At 64.9% G+C, this 24,009-nt stretch overlaps 2 protein-coding genes across 2 annotated transcripts; one reads left to right on the top strand and one right to left on the bottom strand.

The window, feature by feature from the left end:
* Positions 1–928: 928 nt before the first annotated feature.
* Positions 929–5,130, bottom strand: CHLRE_03g207700v5 (uncharacterized protein). Its single transcript, XM_001693116.2, has 12 exons — positions 4,983–5,130; positions 4,646–4,753; positions 4,336–4,419; positions 4,072–4,128; positions 3,849–3,935; positions 3,425–3,541; positions 3,053–3,136; positions 2,790–2,879; positions 2,552–2,611; positions 2,165–2,305; positions 1,764–1,880; positions 929–1,562 (listed from the first exon to the last, which is right to left on the bottom strand). The coding sequence occupies exons 1-12, from the start codon at positions 5,037–5,039 to the stop codon at positions 1,482–1,484; spliced, it is 1,083 nt and encodes a 360-aa protein (XP_001693168.1). The 5' UTR covers positions 5,040–5,130; the 3' UTR covers positions 929–1,481.
* A 149-nt stretch (positions 5,131–5,279) lies between these two features.
* CHLRE_03g207750v5 (uncharacterized protein) lies at positions 5,280–23,966 on the top strand. Its single transcript, XM_043061538.1, has 17 exons — positions 5,280–5,760; positions 6,118–6,575; positions 6,703–6,919; positions 7,076–7,220; positions 7,382–7,516; positions 7,619–7,675; positions 7,805–7,964; positions 8,137–8,272; positions 8,431–8,831; positions 8,991–11,962; positions 12,072–12,216; positions 12,327–12,541; positions 12,673–12,750; positions 12,911–13,065; positions 13,217–19,757; positions 19,884–19,996; positions 20,137–23,966. The coding sequence occupies exons 1-17, from the start codon at positions 5,432–5,434 to the stop codon at positions 23,300–23,302; spliced, it is 15,423 nt and encodes a 5,140-aa protein (XP_042926445.1). The 5' UTR covers positions 5,280–5,431; the 3' UTR covers positions 23,303–23,966.
* Positions 23,967–24,009: the final 43 nt, after the last annotated feature.

The raw sequence follows: 24,009 nt of genomic DNA, 5'->3' as shown, positions 1-24,009 counted from the left end.
CTCCGCCCAATAGCACAAGCACTAGAATGCACCAGCATGCACATATTATAGTATTTGCAGAACGTTTGGCCTCTGGAATGCGGCGGCATTTCCGTCCACAACGGCATCCAAGTGACGTAGAGCACCACCTGCGCGTCTCTCACTGAGTCGTGGATAATATGTGAGCTGACGCTAATACGTAACGGCCAAGGCTTGGTGTAGGTCCAGACGACAAGGCAGCCGCCGGCCATCGATGCTGCCATGCTGGCAACCGCGTCGCGTGTGTATGGGGGTAGGAGCACCATCAGGTCAAGTGGCACCACCGTCACTGGTTAAGCCGATCCCGGGATGCCTCACATGAGTCCTGGGAGAAACTCGGCCAATCTCTTTCGGCACACAATCCCGAGCATCATACGGAGCACAAATGCAAGCGAAAGCGCACACGCCCGTAGTCCCACAATAGGGTGGGTGGTCGGCCAAGGACACGTGGCATGGTTGCCAGTCAAGAGGCGCCTCCAGCTGAACTGGAGGTATATGATTGTAAACCTCGCCGAGAGCATAAACTCAGGTGTTTGAGTGGGATTTTGAGGGGTGTACGGCGGTGGGTGTGCAATGGGACAGTGGTAAGGCAGGTTGGTAGAGTCCCGTAGGGTGCAGCTGATTCCCAGAACCCATCAGATGGCAAACAATTTGCAACGGCAGGGCAGGAGTACGCGGCCGGTCGAACGCCGGATTTACTGTACCGACGAGTTGCTGGCTGGCTGGAAGTTTGCTGACGCGCATTCCTCACGCTCGGCGGTGGGGGTTCAGTCGGTCGGTCCGGAGGGAGGGTTCGGGGCATGGGGCCTAAAGAGTGACGGTTTCCTTCCCAACATCCCCCCTCCTGCATCTGGCAACACTGCGCTTTCTGTGATGAGTAAGCCCGCTGACAGCGGGTCCAATGTGAGAGATCCTGGGTGCATACATCAATGAGTATTGGGTCTTCGGAGCACTGCTGGCTCACTGTTGCCTGCTGTTATCGGGGTAACAGGTCACGAAACGGCAGGAGCGTACCCCGCCGTTTCCACTTTCCAGGTACCAGCTGCCTACATACCCTGATGATTTGATCGCTAAGAAACACCTGCGTGCATGTCGCCTAAGAAGAAGCATGCTTTCATACGCTTGCGACCTCCAAAAACATTGCATCCAGCTACTTATACCATAAGCTTGTCACCAGCAGCCCACCTGCAAACGCGTGCAGCTGTAAGGCACCCAGCCCCAGTGGAGGCACGCCCACACATCTCAACTAATTAGCAATGTGAAAGTCTTCTCGAATCCGTGGTCGCTCCCCCCGAAACCCTTCTCACGCAGACACGAGTGCCAGCCGCAGGTGCCATCCGCGATCCATAACTTATTACGTGCGCAGGAACGCAAGCATCTTCTTCGTCCCGGAAACTGCTCCCTCACCATATGTATGTCCCTTGGATACATGCCCCAGCGCGGACGTCCTTCATTCAACACATTTACTTCTTGCGCTTGTAGATCTTGGCCAGTAGCGACGTGAACACCGCCTTGGGCAGCAGCGTCTGCTCCGAGATGGTGCCCTGTAGGGTGGAGCACCGAGCAAGCACAGCACAGAGGCCTGGTCAGTTGCCATACAGTGAGCGACAACAGCACACACTTGCACGGCCATGCGGTATGTACGCCCGAAGCAGTTCCTCATGGGAGTCAGCCCAATCTGATCCCAACGGCCTCCGCCATCTTGCATGGACGGCTAACCCCCTGCAGCTATCCATGAGCCCCACCTCCAGCTTGGCGTAGGAAGCGGCCTCGTAGTCCTTGAAGCGCTGCTCAATGCCCAGCTCCACGTACAGCGCCTTGATGGCGGCCACCGACTCAGCCTCCTTGTGCCCGTAGTTGGCCTGCGGGCAAAGCCGGACATGGGGTGGCAATCGAGCGGAGGGCAGTTGCCTACGGTATGTATGCTAAGCTTTAAGTGCGCACATGTATGATTGGATGATAACATTCAGCCATACGGGTGCTGGCGTTCTCCTAATCCACAGGAACCCAACCCCTCATGAAGTCAGGCTTGCATTGATTCCGGTCGTACAACCTTATTCGCACCCCAATGCACAGGAGCCCAACCCCTCCGCTCACAACCGTGTCGTGCTACCACATCCCCCAGACTCCAGAGGCGCCTCTTCACCTTGATGACCTCCTTCTGCTCCTCGGTGGCAATCTTCAGCGCCGTGCACACCAGCCAGCTGCACTTGTTGTCCTCGATGTCCGTACCAATCTTGCCAATCACCTCGGGGTCGCCGTAGCAGTCTAGGTAGTCATCCTGGATCTGTGGGGGGCGGGATTGCATTGCATGCGAGTGTGTCATTATGTGTGTGAGGCTGGCCGTGTGCAGCTGCTGTAATGGTAGGCAGGGGTTACCGCCCCACCAGCTGTAGGACACGGCGTTATCCGCCGCACGTGTAGCAAGGCTGACCACACTGCTACTGTTCCCACTGCTCATGCTCACTGTGGGTTTGGTTCTCGTAATCCTAATTGCTCCTGTGTACGTGGGGTTTCTGGTTCCCCTCCGCACCTGAAAGTACTGGCCCATCTCCACACAAATGTTCTTGGCCAGGTCGAAGGCGGCCGGGTCCTGCGGGAGGTGTGGCAGTGTGGCAAGCAGGTCCGGCCGACCGTCAGTGCTTACGTAGACAACCCCACGCCCACAGGTACTGCGCATGGACAAAGCCATGCCAAAAAGTAATCAACGGACATGGCAACACTGAAATGCCCGAACGCCGGAGGAAGCCCGCTGCTCTGTACGCACGTACCGTGATGCCCGCCAGAACCATGCCGCACGCCACGGGCAGGTAGAAGGAGTAGTAGGCGGTCTTGTAGGTCACAATGCGCAGGTAGTTGTCCTGCGCAGGCAGCGGCAATTTCGTTGTTACCCTTACCTCTCCTTGACCCGGCTCGACCTTTGAGCCGGCTCAAGTTCTGGGCGTCAGTCACACGAGCACGCCTTACTGCCAGCAGCTATCCGCCACCCTCTCCTGCCTTTCATGCTCCCTGCCCCCCTGTCACTGCAACCCACCTCGGTGTACTTGGACAAGTCCACGGAGCCGATGGGAGCAGTGGTCAGGTCCAGCAGCTGGCCGTGGCTGGTCTGGAACGTGGTCTGTTGGGTTGTGTGGTGGCGCGGGCGTTGCACACTTAAAGAAGTTGCAACAACAGTCCCCGTCCCTAGTCGTTGCCTAGCCCTGGTCTTGAACATGCCAGCTGTGAATCCCCATCACACGTCCTGACCGTCTTCTTGCTTTCCACTCCGTGCCCTCCCTATCTCTCCATCTGCTTCACCCGTCCCGCGAGTGACTGACTGTCCTTCTGACTGTCGCTCTGCGCGCTCAGCTCCACCAACCCGCCCCGCCACCCCGCCCACCCCGCTCTGCTTCGTTGGGGGACCCACCTCGTGGAACAGGTCCATCAGCTGCGCATAGGCGGCGTGGCCGCGGAAGTGGCGCTTGAGGATGGAGTAGATGCAGCACTCCAGCAGGATGTAGTCATTGCAGGCGATCATGCCCACCTGCCGGCAGAGCCGGGATTCAGCCGTTCACATACAGGCTTTGTGCACTTCACGCGTACAGCAAGGCCCTGTCCCTCGCGGTCATATGCATCCTTTTCAGGATGCCCATCCCGCCAGCCTCCGCATGCTCCGAGGTATTGCATCCACTCGGTCTACCCAGTGCCCAAAGGCATCCCAGGAGTTTCCAATGCCGTCCCCGGCGCTCCCGTCCCTGCAGCCATCCCTAGTGCCTGCACGCTCGGATGTGCTCATGTTGCGCCCCGCATGTCTCCACCATTGCGACTGTTCCCACACCGTGCTCCCACACCTTGGGCTGCTTGTACCAGCAGGGCTGGCCGCGGCGGGTGATGGATCCGTCCATGATGTCGTCCGCCACCAGGAAGAACGCTTGCAGCTGTGCACACAGAATACACACATACACGGATGTCGAATATTCTGATACCAGGTCGGAAAGCTCATATCTGGGCGCCAGGGGGGAGTAGCTCTAGGGGTCGCTGGGTTCACGTCACGCCAGGCGCTATAGCACTTACCCACTCGATGCACCAGCCCAGTGCGTTGGCCTTGAACACCTCATCCTCGGATAGACCCTGTTGGCCAAGATACAGGCACGGTACCGGTAACCATATCAGCTGGAGACCCATTGCCTGCGACGCTTATTTGCTGAAAATTGCCTTAGGCACTTATTGTTGCGGACAGCCGCCCCTGCCCCCGAGTGCCGCTACCCCATTTCCTATCCCTGCCTCCACCTGCCCCTTTTGCCAGCCCTAAACTGGCTCGCCGGCGCCCCTGCTCACGTCGGGCCCCTTCACGGATGCCAGCACGTCGTATACCGCCATTCCGCGGTTCAGCTTGCCGCCCGGCACGTTGTAGTCGTTCACCTGCGGCGACAGCGGGTTAGGCAGCGTCACTGGAAGCTGGGATCAGCCGCTCGCAGAGTCGTGCACTGGGTCCTGGCCCTTCAGTCAGTGCTGAAACACGCAAAGGTCCAACGGAACTACCTTAGTAGGCTGCAGCGGTACTAAGTGTGTTGAGACTTAAGGACGCCAAGGGCGAGCCCGTGGACACTCAAGTGCTGCAAAGCCCCTGCTGCGACCCGTGTCTCACCTCCTTGAACCACTCCTGCGCGGCCTGAGCCTGAGGACTGCCGGCGGGTGACAGGCAGTCGTCGTTCAGGAGCTCATCGCGGAGGGTCTCATATACTTTTGTAAAGTTCTGCGTTGCCAATCACATTACAGCAGTGCCTTCTGAGCAGCGTCGCTGGATAGACACTCGCGCCATTCTCTGGGCGTTCGGCCGCGCGTGCCCTTGCTGCCCACCCAGAAACATAGTTGGATGCGAGCGCACTGGGTCCAGTGAATGACAAGGCCCGCGGCAGCTAAAGCCGCGCCCCGTCGGTGCGCGCGCGCGATCAAATTGTGGCCCACTTGCAGACACCTCGCACCTCGCGGTCGTGCACGTAAGTGGCCTTCATCTTTTTGGGGGTAGGCTCGCCGCTCATCGTGCAAAAATGAGATACGTACAGACGCTGGCCGAGTTGGCAAATCGAGGGAAGGCTGCGTGAGCCTCTGCGAATAAGTGAACCGCACAGGAAATTCATGCAATATGTAATTTATGAAGCAAATGGGCAGTGGTCTCGCATTGTTTAACCGATTGGGCCCGATGGCGCGTGTTGCGCGGTCAACGCATGCGAATTGCCTGTTATTGCATCACAAAGGTTTACAAACAAGGTCTAATAATACAAATACTGACAAGCAGCTGTAATTCGAGTCAACCTGCTGTTTTCAACCCAGTTTTGGTCAGAGTTCCTAGGTTAGGGCTGCATTCAGCAGCTGTAATGCTGCCAAGGATGCCTTCCTTGAGAAGGAGGAGGACAGGGAGCTGACGCCCGAAATGAAGGGCGTAGGTCCCCGGGCACCGCGCTGGACCCCCCAAAAGCCGCTGTTTCTCGCGGTTATCCTGCTCCTTATTTCAGGAACAGTATTATGGTGGCCGGCGGGCGCCAGCAGCGACGCCCGGGGACCGAAGGTCCCGGCGACGAGTAGTCTCGTCCGCCGGAGCAATTTGCGCGTGGTGTACGCAAATGACAGCCTAGATGACCCTAGGCAGCGCTCTGCGTTATTGGACATTTATAACGCGACCGGAGGACCAGCATGGAGCGTGGCGAACGCGAGCGTGCCTGGGGCCTCGCCGTGGGGAACCGATGGCGTATCGTATTGCAGGTGAGAAGGGACTGGCATGGGTTCGGGCTCACTATGCCACCACAGCAACAATAATAGCGTGCAATAATAGTCCAGCGCACCGTGCTGGCGATGGTCGTTTGGCTTGAATTTACCTATCAATCCGGCTTGAAGCAATAGGTGAACTGCTGGTTATGAAGTTAATCAACGGGCCACGGGTCGTGTCATTGGCGAAGATGGCGTCTCACGGCCCCTGTGCGGGCTGGCTGAGGGCTTTGTGTGTCCATAGTCCTTTCGCACTAGTTCTTTGGCCCAGGTCGTTCCATGGGTTCAAGGAGGACGGGGGCTGGTACTTTTGCAAGCCTGGCCCCTGACCCCCCTTCCGGACCACTCTTGCAGGTGGTTCGGCGTCACCTGCTGTGCCACGTCGCCGCTGTCTCTCGTGGAGTGCAATGGGACGAACAGCGTCGTCATTCTGAGCCTGGAGAACTTTGGGCTAGTTGGGTCGCTACCGGAGGCCTTCGGACAGCTACCAGAGCTGACAGTTTTGGCGCTTGCCAACAACCCGCGGCTGGTCGGCAGCCTTCCCAGCACGCTGGGTGGCGTGGCGCACCTGCTGTGGATGTCTGTGGAAGACAGCGGGCTTGTGGCTTGTGCGGAGCCGGCGGCGGTGCCGTTTACTGGTCCATGCACGCTGCCCAGCAGTCTGGTGTATGCGGACAAGTACAAGCCCTATGCCACAGACTCCATGCTGTGCCCAGCCGCACTCCTGACGTCCTTCCTCGCCTATACCACTGACGTACCACCGGACATGTGGGACGTGCTCACGTCGCCGTTCCCCGCACCACCCACGCCAGGTGCGGGCGCACACCAGGTTTTCAGGGGCTGCGGCGGGGCGGGGAGGGACGGGGGGGGGAGGTTTCTGGCGAAGCTTGCACTGAACCAATGCGCTCACTCATCCCCGCGCCCGGTTGACACTCGCAGGTGCTGTCATTGCGAAGGGCAGCTTTACTCACTTCTACAACTGCAGCTGCAGCCGAAGGGGGGACAGCCTAGTTGTGCAGTCTGACAGTGGGGACGTGCAGTGCACGGCTTCTGGCGGCAGCGGCGGCAACGGCCGCAACGGGCTCATCATTGGCATTGTCATTGTGGCCATCGTGCCGTGGCTGCTCGTCGCGGCGGCCGTATATATATGCGTTGTGTAAGTACGGCAGTGCAACGTGGACACGTCAAAACGGGCCCACACAACCAGCAGACAGTCAGCTGGGTGCTACCAAGCCGCCTAGACGTGCTGACCAGAAGTTGATGCATGCATAAATCCGGCCGCTGACGATGCTTTGGTTGTTGGTGTCCACAGACATAAGGCCACTCTCAACCGTCTGGTGAGGCGCAAGGAGGCCGAGATGGCCCGGAAGCGCAGCAAGGTGCCGGGCACGCCGGGCGTGGCGCTTCAGAACGGCCGAGGCGTGCTGTCGCTGTCAGATGTCATGGTCACGTGGGTGGTGAGTCCCGAGCGAGCTGCGCGGCCCACACGTAGGCATGTACATGAACGGGTTGGCAGCTTGGTGCCTGGTGCCCACGGCCGCTGTCCGATGCTGATCAGCTCTCGTGGTGGCTGAGAATGCCCTTGGGCGCTATTTGTTGAATTGCTTGCCGCTTGCAGGTGACGGACGTGGCGGCCAGCACGCAGCTCTGGGAGTGGAAGCCGGACGTGATGGACCGTGCGATAGATATGCACAATGTGGCGCTGCGGCAGCTCATGGACGAGTTTGGCGGTCATGAGATCCGCAACGAGGGGGTGAGCGGGTGTGGCGGGATGCGGGTGGGGTAGTCCAGGCTCCAACCAGTCCATGGCGCTTACATGTGCCGCGCTTGACTCCCTGCCGCTACTCTCTTGCAGGATTCCTTCACGCTGTCGTTCCACGACGCTGTAGATGCTGTTAACTTCTGCTTGAAGGTGCGCCTCGCTAAGCCTCTACTGCATAGTGGTGCCGGGAGTGTTATAAAGGCATAAGGGGAAAGGGTCGATACGTTGTTGCTTGTATTGCCCGTGACTTACCGTGGCTCGCTCGTCAATTGCTGACAGGCGCAAGAGAAGTTGATGACGGTGGACTGGCCGAAGGAGCTTGTGGACCACCAGCGGACCGCAACCGTGACCGTAGGAGACGTGACCTCCAACCCGGACGCGGCGGGCAAGGGCCCGCCACTTATAGGCGGCTTACGCGTGCGCATGGGGATCAACACAGGTGCGATGACGCGTAGCGCCGTGTCATGTCAAGTAGGAAGCGCTGTGCCTACTGTTGTGATAGTGCCCTCGCGCGGTGGCTTGCTTGATAAAGAAGTTGTCTTCATGAACGTCAGTATCCTGGCCTTGAAGGGATCAACACGAAACACCTTGCACCTACCTGTGATGGCCAGGCGTGCCTGACGACATCTTCCTGCACGACCTGACCGACCACGTGGACTACCGGGGGCTGGAGTACGACCTGGCTGGGGAGATCTGCGACCTGGCGGAGGGCGGCCAGATCCTGATGGGGCCGCGCACACTCCAAAGGTAGGGCCGGGAGGCAGCGGGCGCTGGAGTTGGTGGCAGGCGCGGGGCAACCCTAGGCCAGCACCTGCACCGCTTACAGTTGAGATTCGGTGTAGCCTTGCTGTTGGCATAAAAGGTCAGCGTTGCAACTCCTGAACATTCTCTTCTCTGTGCAACAGATGGAACAAGGTCAACTACTCGGCGCTCATAGACCCGCTGACGGCAGACCTGCTGCGGGACCAGCAGGGCGGCTCCTTCCTGCAGGGCGGCGGCGGCGGACTGGCGCACGGCACCAGTGGCCGGCGCGGCAGCGTGACCGGCTACGGCGGCAACCTGACCGGCGGTGGCATGCTAGGCCTGGCGCGGGAAAGCACACAGCTGCCCATGTACTATGGGAGTCAGGTCGGCGTGCCCACGACGAACGGCATGGGGCCTGTGACTGGCCCCGGTGGCACCGGGCCAGTGCTCTCTATGATGCCCACCTTCCGCCGCAACAGCGACACGCACCCGCTGGCGCCCGGCGCGGCTGCTGGTCCGTTCTCGAGGATGAGCGACACGGCCATGCCGCATGATGCGTCCGGTGCGTTGAGGCAGCGGCGCTGGCGTGGGCGGGCATGGGTGTGGGTGGCATGGGCGAGGGTGCCTATTGTCCACAAGCTGCTGGGCAACTGGGCGCGGCTGTGGAACAGCTTCGTAGACCTACCGCTGACATTCAGTTCTGCTCAATCTTGCCTTGCAGATGAGGAAATGGCATCTTCAGCGCGGCCCAGTGGCCATGCAGCTAGTACGCCAGCGGGCACCGGTGCCACTCGCTCGTTGCGGATGTACCGGGCCAGCAGCCCGAGCAAGCGGGCGCCGCCTCCTCGGGCCGATGGCCACAGCAGTGACGGGACTGGCGCTGGCGCCGGCGGGACACCAGGCACGGGCTCTGGCCCAATGGGTGGCGCCTCGGCGGGGGCCGGCAGCGGCGGCAAACCGCAGATGCTGAGCCCGCTTCTTGCGCAGCGCAATCGCAGCAAGCTGGGCAGCCCGCGAGCAATCCAGCACAGCAGCATGTCGTACAACGACCGCACGCGTACAGCGGGTATGCGTCCCGAGGAACTGGAGAATGCGGGGCGGGCGCTCGGGTATGGGTTCGGCGGCCGCAGTGTGCGGCGAGTCAATAGCATGGAAGGGTTAGCTCGGCTGCATGCAGTGCGAGCGGCGGAGCTGGCAGCAGCAGCAGGCAGCGGCGGCGCCAGCGCGCGGTCAAGCATTGCCGGCCGTCCAGCCGGCCCCAATGGGCTGGGCAAGGACGCGGCTCTCAATACTGGGGGGAACGCTACCGAGGCCTCCGATGAGGACCGCGGCTCACCGCGGCGGCCATCGCCGTCGCGGAACGCCTCTGGGCCGCTGCAGTCGCGAGTGTCGAACGCACGAGCAAGCAGCGCGGGCTTGCAGCAGGATAACACTGGCCACAGCGGGGGCGGCCGGCGACGGACACCGCTGCATATGGAGGATCCGGACGATGTGGCGTCAGCACCACTACCGGTGCCCGCAGGGTTGCAGCGCTGGTTGTCGCATGGGTGGCGGGGCTTGCCTGGGCCAGCATTACCGCGTCCGCAAGCCACGTCAGGGCCTGGGATTCAGATGTCCACGGCGTCTGCAGGCACCGCAGCGCAGGGAGCCGCGTCTATGCCTACCGGCTCAGCAGCAAGCATGAGCGGGGGGCCGCGCGTTGGTCCTGGCGGGTCACGGGTGCTATGGTCGCGCATGAACGGTGGAATCCCGCCAGGCTCAGCTTTGCTGAACCCAGGAGCCGGCGGCGGCGGCGCGCGAGCGTCAGCAGGCAATGCCCCAGTGCCTGTTGCGCCCAGCCTCGTTGCAGGCGGCCACAGTAACGGCAGTGAGCGGATGGAGGGTCCTTCATCACAGCCGCTGCAGCAGTTGACGCATGAGGAGGAGGTCGCGGCGCCAGCTGTGCAGCCACGGACACTGAGCCGCGTTGCCTCGCTGCCTGCCTCAGCAGCCGGTGCGGTGGCGGCGGGGCTCTCACGGCTTGCCGCGCTGTCAACATGGCAGCGCCGAGGCGACGGCTCTGATGTGCCTTCCCGCGAGGGCTCGTTACGGCACCACAACCCGCTCTACCTTCGTAACCACTCCCGCGACGGCCCTGGCAGTCGAGGCGATTCGGGGCCGGGGACGCCAGTGCGACTCGACTCCCATCAACAGCCGCACCTGCAGCAGCCGCCAGGCCATACCTCTGGAGCCGGCCTGCCGCCAGTCAGTGGCCCCATCTCGGCGGTGCACACGGCCGTTTTGTCAGGAAACGGCGGCGCGTCAGACGATAGTCCTGGGCCCGGCCCTGGGCCCGGACCAGCGTTGATGCCGATGCCCACGTTTGGCCACATGCTGTCCCTGAACCGGGGTGGGCCCCTGGTAGTCGGTGGTGCACAGTCGGCGCCTTTCCTCAACACCAGTCCTCTGGGCCCGACAGCAGCGGGGCCGCCCTCTGCCAACACCGACGTGTCTCGCGGCAGTCGGCGCGGCCCACCTGGCCCGCCGCGCATGTCCCTGAACACTGACGCTGGGCTGGGGCTGCACCCGCTGCTGCTGAACCCCATGACTCCGGGCAGTGGCGGGGTACCCATGATGGGCCACCCGCTGCTGTCGCGGCTACCGACCGGCCGCGTGTCGTTGCCCAGCGCGGGCATGAACAGCCGGCCGAGCCCGCTGGGGCTGAATGTGGCGCTGGGGACAGACAGCGGGATGATTGGCGCGCCGCAGTCGCCCATGGCTGGTGAAGGTGGCGGCGGGGGCATGCTGGAGCCCGGGCCGACAGGGGACAGCATGACGGGCGCTGGGGGCACGTTGATGCGTGGCTTGACGGCAGCGTCAATTTTCCGGCGAGTGACGTACGGCGAGCAAGACGGCAACCCTGCCACCGGCGGGAGTGCGCATCTGGCATCCGGGGCTGGGAACGGCGACAGCGGCGGGCTGACCCAAATGAAGGGGCAGCAGGGAGGGCTGGGCGGCACGCCTCACCCGCAGCTTTCATACCCCAACAACACCACCGGCGGCGGCTACTATCCCGGGGACATGGTGGAGCAGGACGGGCTGGGCAGCGGCAATGCCGCCAGCTTGGGAGGGCCTGTCGGCATGCGCGGCGGCGGTAGTGGCAGCGCGGAAACGTCGCTGCTGCTTCGGATGCTGGGCGCAATCCAGGCGCTGTGGCGGGATCTTGTGGGCGCCTTCAGCTCCATGCTGCGCCGCTGCCTGCGCTGTGTGCGGCTGCTCACCAGCAGCGACGACGATCCAGGGGACGTGGACATGTGGGCTCATGCGGACAGCACCATTGTAGGCGCGGGCGGCGGTCTGGGCGCCGGCACGCACAAGAGCGCCGCCGCCGGGGTCAAGGCCACGGAGACCAAGGGCGTGCTTGTGGACATGGGCTACTACAACTTCATGTCAGTGGACTACAATGGCCAGGGGCCCGTGGGCCACTACGTGCACCTGATGCAGGTGGTGCCCGCCTCCGTGGCGCCGCGCGTGCTGCTGTTCCCCTGGCCGCTGTCACTACCCGTGGGCTGGGAGAAGATCTCGCCCGGCTTCTTTGATGCGCCCGGCAGTGCTCGGCTGCTGTTCCCAGCCATGCGCGAGCTGATGGGCGCGGACGTGCAGTCCATGCGGCCGGTGGTGACGGTGGCGTTCTCCTCCATTGAGGGATTCAAGGTGTGGGTCAGCGGCGGTGGTTTGCTCTGTGCCGGGTTGAGTAGTGTGAGGGTGCTCCTGGAATAAGCTTGGAGTCAAACATGACCTTTGCTGGTGTCCGCGCGCGCAGGAGCTGTCGGCGGTTAACGTGGAGGCGGCGCGCGAGGTGCTGCAGCTGCATAATGCGGCGGTACGGGAGACGCTGTCCACCTGCAACGGCTACGAGTGCAAGGAGTTCAACGGCTCCTTCATGACCACCTTCGCCATGCCCACGGGTGAGCTTCTGCCGCACCAACTGCTCATCCGGCTTCGAGCCGTGCCTTTCAGCCCATCCCCCCCATGGCACCCACCTTACATATTGATCCTGTCACCTCTTGGTCCTCAGGCGCGGTGGAGTGGGCCCTGACGCTGCAGCTGGCACTTGTGGCCATTCCCTGGCCGGAGGACTTGCTGGCGTGCGAGCAGGCCGCCATTGTGCTGCACCCCGAGACGGACCAGGTGCTGTTCAGGGGCCTGCGGTGCCGCGTGGGCATCTACGCCGGGCCCATCGACCGCGTGACCCCGCACCCCAAGACCGGCCGCGCCGACTACTTCGGACAGGTGTGTGCTTGGACGGATGATGGCAATATTCGGGCATCAGATGCAGACGAGGGCACAGTGTTGATTGTATTGAGCGCTCATGTCCCACCGCCAACAACGATCAACCCTGAACAACTTTCATACTTCTGCAGCCTGTCAACCGCGCTGCCCGGCTGATGACGGCGGCACAAGGCGGTCAGGTGGTGCTGGATCAGAACCTACTGGATGAGGTGCGTGGTGACTCTGTATGTGTAGTGGAACCGCAGATCAGGCGTTGCTAAGGGAGGGCTGCAGCGCGGCTTGCAAAAGCGTGGCATGGCCGCATGGGTTACCGTTGCCAATCGCGGAACAACACAATTGTTCGCGTTTCCTATGACGTGACTTCGACAGGTGCTTGACGAGTGGCGACGGCGGCAGGAGGTGCGCCGGCTGGCTACCATCCCCTCGGACGACGGTGGTGGTGGCTCACCGCCAGATGAGACGGGCGGTGCCATGACGCCGTCTGATATTCGCACGGCTCGTTCCTTCGTGTCCGCCAAGTCCAGGTAAGCCGGTTGTTGCGCCGCCATCCGTATGCATCTGTGTGCATCGGCCTCAAGCAAAGCACTGTATGGTGGCAGAACCCACTGCACAGTTACATCCTGTACCCGCGTGCCGCCGACGCCCCGTCCCTATGCCCTCGTTCATGTACCGCAGCCACCGTATGGTGAAGCAAAGCAGCGCTGTGGGCAGCCAGTCTGTCATCGCCAGCTCCAACCCTTCCATCACCAACCTGCCAGAGCTGTCCATGCAACACCTCAGCCCTCGCGGCGAGGGGTCGCTTGCCAGTGGCGCAGCAGGCCTGATCGGGGGCGTCGACGGCGCCCCCACCAGCCCTTTCGGCAGCCCTCACGGCAGCATCCTTGTCAAGCCCGTGCCCACGCACACGCTGCGCGACTACAACACGGACGGCTCGCTCAGCCCGCGCGGCTCACTGCATCGCACGCTGAGTCCCGCCGGTAGCAGCAGCACGGCGGCGGCAGGAGCGGGTGCGCTGAACAACGGCAGCGCCGGCGGAGTGGTCAGTGGTGGTGGCGCAGGTGCCAACGCCAGCGGTGCGAACCCTGGTCGGCCGCTGGAGAGGCTGCTGCTAGAGCAGCGCGTGCAGCGCAGCGCGCGCAGCGAGCCGCGCATCCAGCGTGTCAGCCGCTTCGGTGTCAACCTGCCGCCCTCCATGCGTGGCGGCTCAGGCATTGGACCGGCGCCCGGGCCGAACCCGGATGCAGGCGGCAGCAACCACGCGCTCTTGTCGCCGCGGGATGGAGCAGGTGGAACGAGTGTGGGTGGTGACAGCGTGGGGGGCACGGCAAGCAACAGAGGCCAGATGCCCGTATCCTCTCCGTCAGGAGCTGCTGCGGGTGCCTTGCTGCCTCCGTGGGGAGCGAGTGAGGGCGGCGGCAACATGGCGTCAACGCACTCGCCGGCGGGCGCCGCTGGACTGCTCCGGCGCTCCCCAGGCGGCCGCGTGCCTACCAGCCCTCGTGGCCTGCTGATAGCGGCGACTGCAGGCCACGTTTCCAATCTCGGGCCCAGCCCACCCATCGGCAGTCCAGCGGTGATGCACCGCGACGGCGGTGGCCACGGCGGCCCAGCGCCCAGCATTGCACACATGAGTTGGCTGAGCCAGGCACTGCTGACGAGGACCAGCCCCGGCGGCTCCGTGCACAGCTCAATCGTGGGGCCGGCACAGGTAGAGTCGGGCTCGTATGGGCTGGCGCCGGGCCTGGAGCTGCAACCAGCGGAGTGGGACCCGGCAGCGCGGGCCGGCGGCGGTGCGCCCCGGGCGCGGCGGCGGCAGCGCCGCGCGTCCATCGGCGCCATTGTGGAAAACATGCTGGTGCAGGGCCGCAAGGCCAGCATCACGGGAGGCCAGGGTAGCAGCCACCTAGGGCGCGCCGCAGCGGGCGAGCGGGCAGCCAGCGGCCACCCCTCAGTTCCTGGCGCCAGCGGGGCCGTCAGTGTCAGCCGTATCAACCCGGTTGCAGCGCTGGCACGGCTGCTTCCCGGATCCCCGCACAGCCACAGTGGTGGGGGCGCGCTGTCGGATAGGCACGGCGGGCACGGGGATGGCGCTGCTGGAGGTGGCGGGCGCGCGCAGCTGCACGTCCACGTCGGTGACAACCCTGACTCGCCCTCTAGCAACCAGATCATCAGCCCGCGCTCCCCGACCAACCTTATGAGCATGCTGGTGCGCCGCATGGCCTCTAGCCCTCTGGGACAGCTGCCGCCCGGGACCTCGGCCGGTGGCGCAAACGCGCTGCCGCCCGCGGCGCTCGCTGCCAGTGGCAGTGCGACCGGCGGCTCTGCCTCTGCTGCGGGTGACCACACTCCGAGGCGGCATCCGAGAAGCAGCCACGGCGGTAACGCGGCTCAAGGCGGAGCCGCCGGCGGCAGCGGAGGTACAGGCGGTAGTGGCGGTCGCAGCCGCGGCAGCGCGCGAGGGCCGTCATGGAGCGGAGCGCACGGAGTGCCTGGTAGCCGGCAGTCCAATTTAGCCGGGCAGCAACCCGGGCAGCAGGTCGGGTCGCCCAGCCTGCCACAGCAGCTGTCAGAGTCCGCAGCGTCGAGGCTCCGGCACCACCATCACCATCATCACCACCCACGCATGCCGCCACCTCCGCCCCCATCGCCACCGCACGCGGGTGCATCGCCAGCTCGTGGTGCCAGCGGCGCTGCCCCTCCCTTTGACAGGCCGCAGCTGCCTGCGTCTCTACCAAACGCAGACGATGGCCGACCCCACGCTCAATCGCACCGCGCTCTTCCCATGCAGCCAGCACACTTGCAGCAGCATCGATCCACTCCGCTGTTGGACTACCCGCTCCTGTCGGAAGAGCTGCAGCCCCCGAGCACCGTGGCGAAAGGCTCGGATGGCCGTGCCGGGTCCCACACGCCGCCACGCTCTCCACCCCTGATGCAGTTCCACCAACAGCAGCTGCCGCCTTCCGTTGCTCCTGCCTACATGCAGCATCACAGTGCCCGCCCCGGAGTGCTTGGGCGTGACGACCTGCCAAACATCGGCTCCCCGGCGATGAGCACCGGCGGTACATCGGGTGCCCCCTACGCCGCGTTGCTGATGGCCAGCCGCGGCAGTGTTGGCGGCGCGCCGGGTGCGGAGGGAGGCGGGGTGGTCAGTGGGAACTACGCGGAGGCACACATTGGCGTGCACCCTCGGCATCAGCCGGCTACGGCAACTCTGGCCCCTACCTCGGCTGAGCCATTCGGCAATGAGTCCCACACCGCAGTTCTGTCAGCAGCTGCCACCGCAGCTGCGCGTGCTGCGGCGGAGGTACAGCGCTCATCGCGTACATCCACGGCCACCGGCGTGCGGTGTCAGTCCCCGTCGGTCATGTCGCAACTGGCCAGCAGAGCGGACGTTGCGGGGGCCGCTGGCATCGCGTCGCGTCCCTCTGGCGACCAGTCAGATCAGCTGTCGCCACTGATGATGCCGCCGTCGTTCGACGGCTCCGCTAACTCGCCACTTGGGCTTGTCTTGGATGGCAGCAACCGCCGCGTTGTCTACGCTCGCAACAGCAGCTCCTTCGTGCTGAGCCAGTTTGAGGGCGCCGATGTGACCTTTGCAGCCAACGTGCAAGTGCAGCGCAGCTCTGACAACACTGTGACCAGCAGCGGCCCGCTGCAGCAGGCGGGCGACGGCGGCAACGCCGGGAACGCAGCATCAGGCGGACGCACGGGCGCGGCCGCAGCCACCGCTGGCGCCACGGAGGCCCAAGCTTTAGCGCTAGACGCAGCGGCAGTCGGCGCAGCTGCCCTGGATGCGGTCGTGGGCGCGGCGCGGGCGAGCCAGCCGGGCGGGATGCGGCACTGTCGGACTGACGGCGGCGCGCCGCAAGCTCTTGATGGCCCCACCAGCGCCAACCTGAGCGATGATCTCAACATCAACAACGGCAGCCTTGCCAATCGGCTCAATGTTCCCACGCCCATGCTCAACCGTGGCGGTTACAATGGCCACGCGGCATCTGGCGAGGCCAACAGCTTTGTCATGCACGGCAACCCCATGTTCGGCACGCACACGACCCCGGGTTGCACAACGCACGGCGGCGGCGCCACGACTGATGGTGGCGAGGTGAGCTGCACGGTGCCGCAGGCGGCTTCACCGCTTCCGGCGGGCGTTAGCCGTTGGCGCGGCAGCTCCACAGGCGAGCCTGACGACCTGGGCCCCCGGTCACTTGACATGTACGCCACGGCGGCGGCAACGCACGCACGCGCTGCAGCAGCGCAGCGTGCGAGCCCGGCGCGGTCCACCTCGCAGACGGGCTACGCGAGACCACCGCCGTCGCCGCCACTGAAGGCCTCGCCGCAGCCCTCACAGCAGCTTCCCCACGCCTCGGCAAGCAGCGCCGGGCCCGACGGGCCGGGCAGCAGCAACGCGTTTTTCCGGGGCCTGCCACCTGCGCACCCGAACACTATGTCTCCGCCGCAGCACATGGTGCCCGCTGCCCTATCGCGGCGACGCTCCTCGGACGGCCCGCCGCCCGCGCCATCGTACCACTACCCTGGCTCACAGGCGCAGCTAGCAGCGGCAGCATCCGGCGGAAGCGGAAGCGTCCGGACCGGCGCGCACGCTAGCGGTGGCAGCGGTATTGCTTCGGTCGGCGTTGGCGGCTCGCAGCGACGCTTCAGCCGCAACAGCAGCGGTGGTATGCAGTACTCGTCACCCGTCGGCGCGCCGCCAATTCCCATGGGCAATGGTCTGGAGAGCCCTGCCGCCAGTGATGCATACGGCTACACGTACGGACGCAGCACAACGCACGACGACATACAATCGCCTACAATGCACGCCACTGCTGGCGGCCCGGGCAGCGCTGTGCCGCCAGTCCGTAAGGATACGCAGGGCTACAAGACTACCTTGTCTGGGTCCCTGTACGGCAGCGCAGGCGGCCGCGGCGCATCAGCTTTCATGTCGTCGTTCGACGCTGGTGCGCCCGCGTCCGCAGGCGGCGGTGTCCTGATCGACCGGGCCAGCGGTGGAAATGGCCCGGTGCTGGTGGCGGGCGGCATACACGTAGGCCATGTTGCCAGTGGTGCTGGCACAGCATCTGGCGGAGTGCCGTTCTTTGTTGCAGACTCACCCGCGCGTACCAGCGTTGGAATGTCAGGGGCCGGCAATCATGCGGCTTCAGCGCTGCAGCGCTCTGCCACCGCGGCCATCACCCCGGCTCCCATGTCAGCGACATCGGCAATGGCAGGGCCTGCGGAGCATGGCGCCCGCCGGCGCGCCTCCTCTGGAACCAACGGCGTGTCGCTGCGCCTTGCTGCAGAGGCGGCCATTAGCCAGATGCAGCTTATGAGCGGCGCCGCCGGCGCGGTAGCTGGCGCGCATGGGTACGGGCAGAGCAGTATTCACGGAGCAACCGGCGTCGTCGGATCGGGAAGCGCTGGTGGTGCCAATACAAATTCCACTGCCGGTGGCGGAACTTCGCAGGGCCTTGGCCAGTCGCACAGCGGCAGCAGCCAACAGGCGCTCACGCCCTCCCGTGTGCTCCGGAAGAGCACCAGCAGCCGGGGGCGCCACGGTCGTGTCGGCGGCGCTTCCTGCGACCCAGCTATGCTCACGCACGGCGGCGCCCCGTCTGCTGGGTCTATCTTGGGTACGGGTGCTGGTGGCTCCACGACAGGTGCAGCAGTTGCTGGGAACAGTGGGGCGCTACCCACACCACGCCCGCTGCGCACTGTAAGCGCGCGGCGTGCACGCGGTGCCTACGACATTGCTGCAGCTGCCAGCGCTGCAGGCGGCGGCTTCGTTTTGCCTCAAGCTGTGGAGCAGCTAGCTGCATTCGTGTCTGCGCACGGCGGCCTGGACATTCGTGCCTCACCGCCACTGGACCGGCTCGGCGGCAGCGTAGTGACGCCACGCAGCAACGCACAGGTGCCGGGAGCGCCTCCGCCAGCTGGTGGCAGCCTCGGGCCCCCGGGCATCTTGCAGCGCGGTGAACCGAACCTGCTGTCGCTGCGTCGAAGCGCGCCAGGCCACCCGCTTGCAACGGCCATGGCAACGGCAGCCACTTCAAGCAATCACGCCCTTGTCACTGCCGCCGCTGGCGGCGGCCCAACCGGACAAGGCTACGCCCTGACGCGTGCTTTTGGCTCAACCTATGGCGTAGGCCTGCCGCCGCCGCTTTTTTCCCAATCCCTGTCACCCTCTACATCGACTGCCTACGAGTCTGGTGCGGCGACGCTGCCGGTGTCGCTGTCAACGCACGGCCCCGCTTTGGCGGCTCCCGATGGCGCCGGGCGTGTGTCCTCGACCAGCCACACCGGGCTCAATCCTGGAGGCTCCGGTGGCGTCGGAAGTCCGTCTGCGACGACGTACAGTCGCCACGCCACTGCGGAGCAGCTCATGACGCCGCCCTCCGGTGCAGACCGGCTCGAGCGGACCAGCAACGTGCCGCCGTCCGCGTCTCGCCGCAACGTCGCCAGCGCGCTGGCGGCTGCTGCGGCTGCTGCAGTGGCTGCGCAGCCTGGTGTACCGGGGGTCCCGGGTGCTGCTGCAGCCGGCGTTCGCGGCTTGCGGTCAAGCATGCCCACGCTGCCGTCGCTGGCCGCTGCCGCTGCACCTGTCGGCAGCGACACCACGATGGCAGGAGTGGCCGGCGGAGGCGGAGGCGCCAGCGGTAGCAACACGGACCGGGGACCCAGCATGGCGTCACACCTGGCCCGCCTGCGCGCTAGCCACCAGTCCCTCCCGGAGGATGCGCTGTCCCAGGCCGGCACCTCCGTCTCCCGTGAGGCGCCGCGGCCCTCAGATGCCGCTGCGCGCTCGCGCTGGCGCTCACCGCGCACGCCGCCCAATGGCACTGCCGACGGCGACGCCAGCGGCTCCGTTAGCGCTGCCAACGCGGGGGTGTCGCTGGAGAAGCTCTCGCACCCAGGCGGCCCCTTGGACGCGGCCATGCCGGCAGCCAATGCCAGCTTGGCCGCATCTACCACAGGCAACACCATGCCGGGCGTGAGCGGCGGCGCCACCGCCGGCGCAAGCCAGGCAGGAGGCGGCACCACTGCCGGCGGCGGCGCTGCCGGTGCCGGTGGGGCACCGAAGACTGACAAGGACAAGGAGAGCCGCCCCGCGGTGATGGCTGAATGCTACAAGATCACGCAGCAGCCAGCGGGTGGCATGGGTGGTGGCGGTAATGAAGTGGCGCAGAGCATTACCATGATCAAGTACACCAACCTCAAGCAGGTGCGCATTATGGGGTTTACAGGGGCTCACTCCTTGTTAGCGGGTACAATTGTTTCACTGCCTGCCTGCCATTACTTCATGTGCCTGTACCAAACGTTGCGCTTGCCTGCTTGTCGCGAACCTCAGGAGCTGGAGCGGGCGGAGGAGGGCGAGGGCGACGACGTGCCGGTGCCCACCAACATGCTGCTGGTGCCCACCGTGGCTGTGGACGTTGCCATCTGGAGCCTGGGCTCCTTCAGGTGCGCCACTGGGGGAATGGCTTGATTGAACGTAACCGATCAGTCGTAGTTGGCTACGATTTGTGTTTGGTACCCCGCGCGTGTCTTTCTCAAAATCAACACACTATCAAGCTCATTTGCTGCCCATTGACGCCTCGCAGGCTCAAGGGCGTGACAGAGCCGATCAAGATTGTGCAGGTGCTGCCGGTCAGCCTGGAGGGCCGCCTGTCGATCCTCAACAAGGCCGGGCTGAACCGTGGCAAGGCGCGCTGCATCGAGCGCCGCGTGGCCTGCCTGGAGGTGCTCACGCTGCAGCTGCCGGACGTGTCGCGCCTCTCGTGCGTCAGCATGGCGAGTGGTGGCGGCACGCCTGGCGGCGAGGAGGATCTGGGCCCCAGCGGTGCGTATGGAGGCGAGGGCGGTGATGGCGGCGGCTACGACGGCGGTGGCTATGGCCAGGTGGACATGATGGGTGGGATGGAGGATGCATTCGCCACGAACGCGACCGCCATGGCCACGGACCAGTTCCTGGGGACAGGCCCGGGCGGGGGGCAGTGGCAGCCTGCGGACCTCATTGCGGTGGACGGCGTACCGGGCCTGGGCGCTGCCGGCGGGCAGCACGGCACGCTTGCCCCTCCGCACTCGTACCCCGCGGCCGCGATCCAACACGGCATCTACGCTGGTCCAGGCGGAGCAGGCACCGGTGCTGGCGTCGGTATGGGCGGCGGGACCGCGTCCATATCGCTGTCGCTCATGCAGCACCCGCCCAGCGACTTGTCAGGGCGTTGGATGCCACCAGGCATGCGGGGCAACAACCCGCTACGGGACATGGACAGCTCGGAGGCGGGCCTGCCGCCCATCTCGGAAGTGGTGACGCCCGTCAGCAGCCCCATCGGCCAGCGCTCACGCTCCGGCGTCCTGTCGCAGCCCGGAGGCAGCTTGGCATTGCAGCAGGCCGCCAGCGTGGGCGGCGGCGGACTGCCGCAGGCGCCGAGCGGCAGCTTGGGCGCCGGAATGGTGCCCGCATCGGGTGCGGATGGCCTTCCTAGCGGGGGCAGTAGTGGAAGCGGACTGGGACGGCGGCGGGGCGTGTACCCGCCGCCGCCGGTAGCTATACCAGATGGCCCGAAATCGCCGCCTGGCGGCAATATCATTTCGGACGTCGTAGCACTGCCGCCGCCACCGCCACCACCCACATTCTTGCAGGCCCCTTCGCAGCAGCAGCAGCAGCGGCAGCAACAGTCACGGCAGCTACCCCTGCCGCCGCACGGCACCGCGCTGCAGCAGGCAGCGGCGGCAGCAGCGGCCACAGCAGTTGCCACTTCGGGCCCGGCTGCACCCGGCTTTGTCACCATGGCATCCACCAGCAGCTTCGACCCTGACACGTCTCGCCCCGAATCCTCGCCGTGGTCAATTAGCCTTTCGTACGCTGCGCACCGCCAGCAGGTCCTGGCCGCAGCAGCCGGCGGCGCCGGCTCATACACCATGTCGCCTGCGGGCACCGGCCCCCATCGCCACGTGCCCAGCGGCGGCCTTGGCAGCGCAGCGCTGTCAGGTGGCAGCGACAGCGGTGGCGAGGCGTTGCGCAACTACCAGCACCGACAGGCGGGCCGGAACGGCGCCAGTGGCAACGGCCGGACGTCGCCCTACGGCCCTGCAAGCATGTGGCCGCAAACGTCGCCGCGCTACCAACCGCAGCCGCAGCTGGGGGCGGTGGGTGACGGCACCTCGCCGGGTGGCGGCGCCGTGCCGCACAGCACAGGGCTGCTGCCCAGCTCCCTGTCGTACATGGCCACCAACAACCCGTACGGCAGCCAGGCCGGAGGAGACCGAGGCATCATCGTCGGTGGCGGCGGCAACCACACCGCCTCGGGTGATAGCCGCGACCCCATTGGGCGCGGCTACGCCGCCATGCTGGCCGCGGGCATGGCCGTGCACAGCGTCGGCGGCGAGGACCCTGCCGACAGCGTGATGAGCCATCGCGGCTCGGGGCAGGGAGGCGGCAGCAACCACACGGGGCTGCTGCACACAAACAGCTCAGGCGCGCACGGTAGGTTACCGCTGCAACATCAGGACTACCACGCAGCAACAGCCGAGGCAGCTGCTGCTGACGGCGGCTACCACGCCATGGCACCCCCTGCGCTGGCGACTGAACGCTCGTCTACTGGCAATGTGCCGTCCAGCACGGTGTCACCGCTGCTGATCGATCGCGTCTCCTCAGGCTTCTACCGGCCCTACTCCTCAGGCTATGCGCCCGGTGGCCCGCCGCTGACGGACCGGTCGTCGTCCGGGCGGTACCCGCCGCCCAGCGGCACCGCCACTGGCATCACGCCCTCGGACCGCACTTCGTCGGGCCGCTACCCGCCCGGCATGCTGCCGCCCGGCATCTCGTTGACCACTGACCGCTCCTCCTCCGGGCGTCGGAACCCTGGCAGCAGCTTCGGCCGGAGCGAGGCTGCGTTAGACATACCGGTCTTCTCGCCGCACGGCAGCGGCCTGCCGCCGCTTCCCGAGGTCGCCTCGCCCGGCGCTCCAGCCGACTATCAGCCTGATGCATATCCGCAGCGCCACTACCACCGCAGCACGTCTGGCAGCAGCGCAGGCGGCAGCCCTGGCGGCAGCGACAGCGGCCGCTACAATCGCAACCCCAGCCAGAAGGGTGGCATGCCCAGCCGCCTGGGACCCACGCGCAGCTTCACAACTGCAGCGAAGACGCGGCAGGATTCAGGGCCGTGCGGTGGCAGTGATGGCGAGGAGGCAGACGGTGAGGGCGAGGATATGGAAGAGCAGCAGCGGTGGCTGGAGGATGAGCACAGCCCTCCAGGCGACCCGTCCGACTACCGGTACCACGACCACCACCAGCAGCAGCACCAGCAGGCGCAGCAGCTGCAAATGCCGGGGCACGGACAGGCCGCCGTGAACAGCGTGGACAGCGGCTCGGGCGCCCTCGGAGGCTATGCTGGCAGCGGCTATGGCGGCAGTGGTTATGGCGGGAGTGGGTATGCGGGCAGCGGCATGAGCGGAGTTGCCGCGTCAGACGCGCGCCGGGTGCCAACGTTTGCGACGCTGGTGCCGCAGGGCTCGCACGCCTCCACTGACCTGCTGGATATCAGCGCGTCCGTGCGCTCAAGCATGGCTGGTTCAGGGGCGCTGGGTCCGCGCGTTGGCCGTGTTAGTACCAACATGCTTGCGGGCATGACCCCGGTGGACAGCCTGCGGACCTTTGGTTTGCGCCACCTGCCAGAGCAGCAGCAGACCTCGGCGAGCGACCTTCTGCGCCCATTTGAGGAGGGCGGCCATGAGAGCTACGCGCCGCAGCGCGGCTAATAATGCGTGGGCATGCGTAGGAGAACAGTGGCGAGCGGGGCGCCTAGGAGGGGGGCCCTAGGAGGGATAGTATCGGCAGTTGTCCCGGGCCCAGGACGCAGTAGCAAGAGGAGGGTGAGCCGTTAGATGCTTGTAGAATGATCAGAACTGGTGGGGTAATACCCAGGTGGAATGGTACTTGCGGGCGTTGGTATCAGGAATGGCGCTGCTCACAGGAACTAAAGGACTCGAAACGAACGAGCTACATACGAATTGGTGTCGGCCGAGTACGTGCCATAGGTCCTGTGTGGTGATGTGTTCTGGGGATCAAGGTGTGGTGGTGTTACTGCCTCTTTGGCAGTCGGGGTCGGTGCCCTAGCGACGCTGAGGTGCAGCTGGAGGTGGATTTGGGAAGACCCCGACGTGCCGACTTTGTGGGAATGGATCCGGAGGGGCGACTCAGCATTCGGCGCCTCGACTGCAAATGCGATTTCCTGCAAGCCAAGAACTGCTGGTGCCGGATGCTGTTCTTGTTTACAATTGTTCATGCATTACGTTGTGTAGTGCGTCAGTGGTCAAGTCCGCGATGTCAAGTCCGCAATGGATTACACACACACGATGGCAGGCGTGCGGTCGCCCATGGGGACTATTTAGCCACATTGTAGTATTGTAAGCCTGTTTGATTTTACAGGACACCGCACATTCAAAGCCGACACTATCAAAGCAGG

The sequence above is a fragment of the Chlamydomonas reinhardtii genome, chromosome 3 (assembly GCF_000002595.2).
Source record: "Chlamydomonas reinhardtii strain CC-503 cw92 mt+ chromosome 3, whole genome shotgun sequence".
Taxonomy (NCBI): Eukaryota; Viridiplantae; Chlorophyta; class Chlorophyceae; order Chlamydomonadales; family Chlamydomonadaceae; genus Chlamydomonas; species Chlamydomonas reinhardtii.
This window is presented reverse-complemented; position numbering and strand designations above follow the sequence as displayed.